The 9,560-nt window shown below is 41.6% G+C and overlaps 1 protein-coding gene across 2 annotated transcripts in view; it reads right to left on the reverse strand.

The window, feature by feature from the left end:
* Positions 1-1,955: 1,955 nt before the first annotated feature.
* The window catches only part of NDRG3 (NDRG family member 3), a 23,265-nt gene continuing 15,660 nt past the window's right edge, over positions 1,956-9,560 (reverse strand). The window contains exons 12-16 of one of the 2 annotated variants that reach the window (XM_018554098.1): positions 9,365-9,412; positions 8,587-8,622; positions 7,084-7,135; positions 5,400-5,438; positions 1,956-2,378 (exon numbers count right to left, since the gene is read on the reverse strand). In XM_018554098.1, coding sequence (XP_018409600.1) covers positions 2,200-2,378; positions 5,400-5,438; positions 7,084-7,135; positions 8,587-8,622; positions 9,365-9,412 — 354 coding nt within the window. In that variant the 3' untranslated portion in view covers positions 1,956-2,199. The remainder of the gene's footprint in view (positions 2,379-5,399; positions 5,439-7,083; positions 7,136-8,586; positions 8,623-9,364; positions 9,413-9,560) is intronic. The other variant, XM_018554099.1, reaches the window with a different exon arrangement.

Genomic DNA, 9,560 nt, shown 5'->3' on the forward strand with positions numbered 1-9,560 from the left:
TCGGCATGCAACCACACAGCAAGATACATATCCAGTCCTATTTCTGGTGTTTCAGTCTGCATTACTGACCGCTTGGCATATAAACCAGGATTAAATGCAGTCAAAGAGATGACAGCCATATTTACTGCACAGTACACTAAATGTGATCAGCAGTCAAAGTGTCAGGAAGTAAAGGATAATACATTCCCTTAAAAGCAAAATCCTCCCAGTCGGAATTTTTAGGTACGAGTCCTAATAAGCACAGTCCCCCCCAGAAGAAGCAGGCACATCAACGACATGCAATTTCCAGTTAAACAGAGTCAAGCCCACACACACAGCTATACACGAACAGAAAAACCAATCTAGCAAAAATGAGTGAGCTGCAATACCGTAGTCTTGCAGCAGGTGGCACTGCAAGAAAAACTGAAATGTCAGCTCCTGGTAAATCCAGGGCACTGTAGTGAGATATCCCAAGATACAGTAGTGAGGAGAGACTGAGATTTCTCTTTAAAGCAGAAATCTAATGTCGGCAAGAGCCTTATTGCCGACATTAAAAGCGGCATAAAAGATCCCTTTTATGTTTTCTAGCAATAGGCTCAGATAAGCTTTTCTGTGAAGTGCTGGCAGTGTATCTTCTATGCCAAACACAGCAGTGAAGACGTAATTAAGTGCATAAATCCTAGCTACCATTACACCACCACGACAAAAGGGAAGAAGTATGCAAAGAGGCTTAGAAGCGCCAAAGTATCACACTCAAAGTACATTTTCTTCCATCTTTCTAGTGTTACTAAAAAAAAGTTTATTTTTTTGTTTGTTAAAAGGATAAGAGTGGAATCTGAAAAAAAAAAAAGTGAATATAAACTTCAATATAAAAACCAAAACATTTCAATTTTTTCCACCAAAAAAATAAATCTAAAACACGAGAAAATATCGAAGGGAAAATGGAATCTTCGCGCTCTGCAGGACATGGAAAGGTCCTCTCCTTCAATGGCCGCCTTATAACAGCTGCCCCGTGCTTTTAAGTGCTTGAAGAACTTAAAACCCATCAGGATGGAAACAGGGAAGAAGCCATTGCCGACTTCTTGTTGCAGGGGCAAGTTCCAGGATGGTCATCTTTACTTGGAAGTTCTACACTTGTTTTAGCTTAGAGGCTTAGCAAGTAGCAAAGAAAGGATAAGGATGACCGCTTTGGAACATGTCCCATCAAAAATCAGGCCAGCAGTGACCGCTCATTACTTCAATTGCGACAAATTTTCTTACCTGTTTCTAACCTAAAACAATAATTTTCAGCAACACCTCAATAACAATGTTCACTGGCAGGTGGAGCCATGAGTAAAAGCTACACGTATTGTGTCCTTGACACAAAGCAATGACGAGGGTGACCATCATGGAGCGTTCACCTTCAAAAATCCATAGTAAGGTAAATTGACTTGGTAGGTACAGTAGATAGGAGCCCATTAGTTGAACTTATACTCCATCAAAAACGTGTCCTGCTTAAAAAAGGTAGACCCCACAAGTCCAGATTTAGGTCACTTTGGTACCCAACTAAATGACTATGCACCAACTGCCAGCTCCTTTTCCAATAAGAGTTCCCTTCATGCCAAATGAGGCAGTCTATTGGACAGAAGGATAGCAGTGGACTGGTCCTAGCCATAATTTCAGGCTCCACTAACAGAGTGAACCTAAATCAGGAGGGGCATAGAATAGTTTATCAACCAGATGAACTAAACAGCAGGGACCTTTTGGTGTTGTGTTCTTAGAAACACGTACTATTAAAGGTTTAATGGGGTAAAAGTTCCCGTCAGGTCCCAACTAACCAAACGCAATGTTTCTCAAACAGCAAACGTCATCTATGTGACCATACCACAAAGACCACCCTATATTCACCAGCATAGAATGCTGTAAGTGAAACCTAACTGTATGACCCAATCCCAGGGAGGGGAACTTCACCACTTCGTACAATGAAACAGAGGGAGGGTCAAGCCATTGGAAATAACCAATTCTACTGGAACTCCCCTTAAAAAACACAGGAAAAGAAACATAGAACCATTAGTTTTTTCCAGAAGTATCAAGACTAATAGGTTAGATATTAGAAAGTCCATGCAAAGTTACATGAAGATCAAATGATGGAAATGGAAAGAAATTGATTTTTTTTTTCCTTCCAGAGTTGCTGGTCTGGATGGGTCCATTGTTCGGCTGATAAAGGAGTGCTGGAGTGCTTTAGCAAGATAATTCCAGTGTCTGTGGAGCTTCATGGACATTTGTCACGGCCGTGCCAGGTGTGGTCTCGAGATGGGCATTGCCGGTTTGAGATCGGCTGCGGGGGACTTCTGTCGAGCCACTGCTGGAGGCGGAGTGAGTGCGGGAACGGACCAGCCTGGTCATACTTGCTGCCGGCACTGCAAAATAAAAAGACAGGTTGACTAAGAAACACAAGACTGGAGCATTTTAGAAGCCATTTTGTCCCAGTTGCAGATTTGTCTTGCTTCCAGATCTACACCCAAATGAGATTGTCTTCTTTATGGATGCAGCACTGATGAAGGTCTAGATGGAAATGTCCTCTGGTGATCCCATACTATATAATACTGAAGTCTTCTGAAAAGCTGGCCTTATATGGTGGCAATTATCAGTGTAAAGCACTTTCAAGCCTCTGGCAAATCACAATTATGACTACAAGGAACCTACCCACCCAATGAGTTTGATCAACCACATGAATGCTGATGATTGTGAAGTGACTCAAATTAAAAGCTTAATATGAAATAAAAAATAAAAGTGTATTAAAAGATCACATTTAAAAACAGAATGGAAAAGGGGAAATTTTAACACAATTTTGTCTAAAGTGATCTGATTTTTTCCACTACATTTGATTAGGGCACTTTTATTCTTGTCGCCTTGTGATGGAAACACCATTTTAGGTCTTGTATTAAGTTACCACTATATGGCCAGCTTTAGAGTTAGTAGTCTGTGAGGCTGACCCCAAAAAAGGAAAATCCACAGACACTTAGAAGCATTAAATGACCAGAGGGACATCATGGCAGACCTTCAAACTGGCAATGTAAAGTAAAACTATAAAAAACTGTAACAAGAGATGGTTTGCAAGCTCAACATTGGAAACGCTGGCCAAGGTACAGCTAGTAGTACAGTAGTTACATCCAACTGTACTGATTAACATGTTTCGTAGCTTAGCCAAGCCACTTCCAAGTTCTGATGAGGGTCAGGAAAAATACCACAGCACAAATATTCAATGTTACAGAACCAGTCCAGTTGAATGTGACTACCAACAGTAGCTATATCATCATCACCTGGATAAATGAGACATCTTGTCAATGTGTTTACTTCTGTTGTAAGACAGTTTGAAGGGGTAAAACTCTTTTTCACAGGCGTGTTGAACTCTCCAAACCCTTCATATGGTCATCAGGTGCGTTTAGCACACAGTAGTGATTCTTTGTCAAGTGGCCCACACAAAAGCCTTTCCAAATGCAATCAGGTCCTCTGTATGTATACAACTTCATAGCATCAGCAAGTGCTGATGCTATGAAGTTGTATACATACACAGGAGAACTGAAGGTTGTGCAAAGTCCAATCAAAAATCTGGACAGGCTGTCAAAGAGGACCCCCAAGGTTTATCCTATTGCGGCTGGCCAATTATTTGAAAGAGGTGGTATAAGTCAGGGGTAGGCAACCTGGGCACACTAGCTGTGGTGAAACTGCAAATCTCATGCAGCCTCTGTCGCTTGGAGTCATGCCAGTGGTTGTCAGTCTTGCAATGCCTCATTGGATTTTGGTATTTCCGCAATGGCTGGAGTGCTGAGGCTGCCTGCCCCTAGTATAGGCGAGCTGACTATTGGACAGACAGCTTCTACATTCCAGAGGATCTCCATGGTCTCCTGGGTTTGTAGGATAAAATTGAAACACCAAACTCAGTTTTAAAAAGTCAACATACATTGTTATCCAATGTAGGGTTTGGGGGGGCGACAGTATAGAAATAGCCAACATGGTATGTTTCGGGGGCTTACACAAATACCCCTTCATCAAGTATCAGGACTATGATGGCTTGAAATTGGATAGAGTTTTGTTCCATGTGTGAGAATACATAGAGGTCTTCTGCAGCTGATTTGGCAGCCAAACCTCAAAGTCTAGATAAATGTTCTCCCTTAATAAGCCCTGAGGAAGGAGGTATTTGTATGAACCCCAAAAACACTACCCCACATTGAAATCAGGATGTATCTGGACTAACAGTGCGGCACTTCCAATTCAGAGATTTTTGTTGGAAAAGGCAAAAACATTATGCAGCCTTCAGAACACTCAACTTGGTAAGCTGAGGGTTCTAAAATCACTGAACAGACCCTTAGAGGATCTATGGCGAAGGAGATGGTCTTTACATGAACTCAAACTAGAAAATAAAAGTCTACAGTTAAGTGGAAACGCATCTTTAAAAGTCCTTAGATATTGCTGTTGCATTAGTACAGAAAAATACCTGTTGATTCTGCCAGAATTCCAGTGGACTGAACGGATATCTCAAACTTAATCACCTTTTCCAGCTCTCTGCTATGAGACACAAAACACACCTCCAAGTAATAGAGATGAAGCGTTTGTAGCCCAAATCAGGAGAGAAGCCTAGGGTGACACCACTTACCCATAAATACAGTACGGTGAGGGTTATCACCGCAGGACAGAAGCATGTTACCGACAGGGTAAACAGGTGAAAATAAAGGGGGGAAAAAGCCTAAGACTAATGGAGCCACCACATCTAAGAAAAAGCTGCAATATATAAATTGTTTTAGGTCTTGTTCACACCAAATGCAGAGCAGATCTGCATGAGTTTCAGCACACGCAGTGCAGTGGGTTGTGGTGCATTTCGGGCCGTTTTTGGTTAAAAAAAAAGAAGATTTTTTTTTTAGTTTAAAATGGGCTTTCAGTGCGTTCCAGGGTGTTTTTGATGCGTTTGCATGCGTTCCAGAGCAGGTAAAAATAGGGCTTGCTGCAGTTTTTTACCTGCTCTGGAATGGAACGCTGCGATGTGAACGGGAGCTAAAACTCCCATTGGAATACATTGGACGCAGTTTTGCTCCGTTCTGTAACTGCTCTGCTCCTGGAACGCGCTTGGTGTGAACAAGGCCTTAGAGTTTAGATACACCAAGCAAAAAGGAAACTCCATAAAAATATTCCCTTTCTCCCAATCGGTTTCTTAACTTCAGACATAAAATACATTTACAACCATCATGCAAAGACATGCACTACTGGAATAAAAAAAACAAAACTAAAAAAACTACACCAACATGCCAAGCTGCAGTCTGATGCAAGAAGATGCAAAGTTCTAGAACATTAACTAGAACCACTACAATCCACATCACCCAGCAAAGCACAGGTCTACTCTGACCAATCCAAGACGTGCTGCACACATTACGGGCTGTAGGTACCTGATTCACTGCTCAGATGACTGAGCTGAACATATGGAACTGCGGTAACATTCAACAAGGGGGGGGGAAGGACAGACACAGGAACAGGTTAGTAAAGTAAGAAAAAAGGAATTACAACATACATGTCAAAAAGTAAACTTCAAATTATTTTTGAAATCTTTCATTTAAAAAGAACCATTAATGGGAATAGTTTTCTTTGAGTTTTGGCCCATATAGATATCTTAGTTTAGGTGGACCCAAGTCTACCAAAGTTATGGTCTGCTTTAGACAAATCAGTGAAGTTTGTGGTCTTCAAGAGCTATGGCCTCCAATAGCTTCAGCTATCTACCCTTCCTGGTCCCCTGTGTACACAGTTTCCTCCGCTGGCCCCTGTGTCACAACTGTGACCTGTGGTGACATATCAGCCATAGGGAGGAACCACAGTACACAGCGGTGGACCAGGCAGCAGATACCTAGAAGTGTTAAATGCTTGAGGCTATAGCTCTTGAAGACAGCAAAGTGAGAATTTGCCACCCACAGGACACGGGAGTATTAAATCTTCATTTGCAGGAATTCTTTATATTTGTTTTTACTGCCGGCCATAGAGAGAGCTTATGGTTCTCCAGTAATAAAGACTCTAAAGCGAAGCACTTTGAGTCTTCATTACTGGAGAACCATGAGCTCCCTCTATGGCCGGCGGTACTTTATGCAAGCAGACTCCACAGAATCCCAACTCCCACCCCAACATTTGTTGTTCACTCACGCAAGTGAGTGACATAGAACATAGTCACCTACAGACAGCACACCCCGTAGATCTAAGTCATTTGCAATCTGACCTTCCCATTTCAGCAAACAATGAAGCCACTTCCACTATCCTGAATGGATATTTCAAATGGTGGCCATTGGATGATACATTTTAAACATAAGAATTCATTTCTGGCAAATACAAAATACATTTTAAAACCTTAAAATTACATCTGTCAATATTTCAGCCTCCAAAACAAACCTCTCAAATGAATGCTAGATACCAACCAGTGCCTACTTGTGAATTGATTTTTGAAGGACGCCATAGAAACCTGAGCAACTGCAGTATGGAACTGATGACTTTTGAAAAAAAGTCGATATGTAGGCACACCCTTGCTGCCTTCCACAATGAAATGCGGCATTTCAGCAAGCTACCAAGAGGCCCTCTACTGTGTGATGGGCAGTTCCCAGCTCTTACATCCCCAAGGCAGTAATTTGTATGCGGTGGGCACTAGATTTTAAGGGCTTAAAGGGGATCCTGCAGCAAAACTGGTGGAAACCTGGAGATGCCTATACTTCTACTAAAAAGGTTATTCTGGAAATAGTCGCTTTATCCGCTGGTAAGCACACAAATGGGCAAACAGGAGCCATACCCCTTATGGACCAAAGCAATTTTTACAACTGAACCTACCAATTCAGCAAGAACTTTAGACAAAGTAATACCTACATTGGTTTTTCAGTACAAAGAAAGCTGTCCTTTGGTAATAATTTCTTCGAGCCATTTAGAGGACATTCTTTTATACAAGAATTGGACACCCCTGGTTAAAACAGATTTGCAGTCACATTTCTAAACACGGAATTCCACCCAGACAACATTTCTAGAGGGAATGGCACTAACTTCTAAAGATTAAAGTGACTGCATTCATCATAATTCATATAAAGCATAATAAATCGCACTTACTGTATCCCATTCCTTGTACAAAGTATTTGAGGGCCTCTGCCAGCTTTCCAGGCTAAAGAAAACAAATATACAAATTGAGCTCAGGATACTAAGAGTAGCAGAAAGGAAGAAATACATCACATGACGTTCACTTATTTAGAGGGAGATCTTCCAGCTAACAAACTGAAAAAGGCAAATATTTTTTAGTCTGACCACTGACCATATGCCATGTTGAACTCTGTATCGTCCTAATAGATGCACCCTACTTGCCATGTTGTATCGTTCTAATGGATACACTCTCCTTGCTAAGTTGTATAGTCCTAATGGATGCACCCTACATGCCATGTTGTACATTATATAGCCCTAATGGATGCACCCTATACGTCATGTTGTACATTGTATAGTCCTAATGTATGCACCCTACATGTCATGTTGTACATTGTATCGCCCTAATGGATGCACCCTACTTGCCATGTTGTATAGTCCTAATGGATGCACCCTACTTGCCATGTTGTATAGTCCTAACGGATACACCCTCCTTGCTAAGTTGTATAGTCCTAATGGATGCACACTACTTGCCATGTTGTATAGTCCTAATGGATGCACCCTACTTGATATGTTGTATAGTCCTAATGGATGCACACTACTTGCCATGTTGTATAGTCCTAATGGATGCACCCTACTTGCCATGTTATATAGTCCTAATGGATGCAGCCTACTTGCCATGTTGTATAGTCCTAATGGATGCACCCTACTTGATATGTTGTATAGTCCTAATGGATGCACCCTACTTGCCATATTGTATAGTCCTAATGGATGCATCCTACTTGCCATATTGTATAGTCCTAATGGATGCACACTACTTGCCATGTTGGATAGTCCTAATGGATGCACCCTACTTGCCATGTTGGATAGTCCTAATGGATGCACCCTACTTGCCATGTTGTACATCAGCCTGTTCACAGCAATGCAGGGTTTCAATATTCTGGGAGGCTGCAGACCACACTGTTTAAATCAAGACTTCCTCAGGAGAAGGTAACCAACCACTTTGCCATGTTTCCTGCATTTTTTTATAGTGAGATATATACACTTTAAAAAGGTGGCCCATTAAAATTAAACTCCAGCCATAACTGGGAAGTATGAAGGGTGCCATTGCTTACCTCTCCCTCTGAATATGTTGGCTCCCTGGCTGTCAATCTGACTCAACTGCTTGAGCACTACTGAGCCACTGACCAACAAGCATGTAGCATAAAGGTTCTGACTTCACTGACTTTATTAGCCCTAAGCTTGTCTTGGGTCAGAGTTTTTAGAAGGTGGTAGTCAACAGCAGCCCCAAATATCTTTCTCAATACAGGCTTCCTTTAAACGCAGTCAAAAGGGTAAGGAATAAAAAAAAAAAAAAAAATGTTTCCCCCCCAGGAGATTTCCTCTCATAGTCTGTTTTATTGACAAGTGGTCACCACTGCAGGAAGTGAGGAAAAGCCTTTCTATAGAGCAAAAAAACAGTAAAAACGAGAGACCAACCTGTACAGCTTGAGGTAATCCCCCACAATCTGCCATCTAGGAATAAATTAAACACACCATTAGAAAAAAAGTCAGAATGTCTAACCCCCCCGACCTTTATAATATGTCGTATAAGCAAACTACTAAAAATGTCAAACATTTTATACCAGGTCTTGTGCATTGTGATCATCCAGATAAGGTTAGGAGAGATTGGCACTTATGAGTTCAAGGGTCCGCGCTATCAGAGGGAGATTGTAGTGTGGGCTAGGTGTTAGCTGGGGGATTGAACAATTTCCCGGAGCATGGGGAATACAACGCTCTACAACTGATGTAGTTTACATTAAAGCAGAACTACACCCTCCTATCCTTACAGCCAAGGAAGCTGCCATCTGGACCTCTATGTGGATGGCAGTTGCAATAGAACTGCACATGTGATCAGCTGTGACAACAACCATTTGGGGGCTTGAGAGATCAGTGGAGAGCCGAAATAACCACACTGATGACAGGGTGACAGGTTGGCATGCCTTAAAAAGTAATAGTTTTGGGACACATTGAATGGGTGGGCCAAGCTCAGCTTTAAAACAATTATATTCAACCTGTAAGCTACCCATTAACCTGGCTTACATCTACTATGCGGAAGCACCGCAGACAGCCCGAACGTCTATTGTATAACACCTAAAGTCAGGCAAAGGTTACTCAACTCACACACCATCGTTATCAGGACATAGCTCAGAAAAGGAAGTCTGCTGAAGAGCAATATCCAGTGAATATTTTTTTATTTTTTTCCACACAAGGTTACCTTAAGAAGTGTTGTTCTTGTTGGGTCTAATCTGGAGTTACATTCCACCTGAAAAGACAACATATTAGTTATTTATAGGTATAATATTCTCCATCAAAACCGCTCAGTCTCCCAAAGTTTTGGCTACAGGGAAAGTTCAGAAGCACTCTTCAATTTTATGCCATGTTAGGAGGAAAAAAAAAAAAAAAAAAGAGAG

Source organism: Nanorana parkeri, unplaced genomic scaffold (assembly GCF_000935625.1).
Source record: "Nanorana parkeri isolate BGI_ZX_2015 unplaced genomic scaffold, ASM93562v1 scaffold141, whole genome shotgun sequence".
In the NCBI taxonomy this organism is placed as follows: domain Eukaryota; kingdom Metazoa; phylum Chordata; class Amphibia; order Anura; family Dicroglossidae; genus Nanorana; species Nanorana parkeri.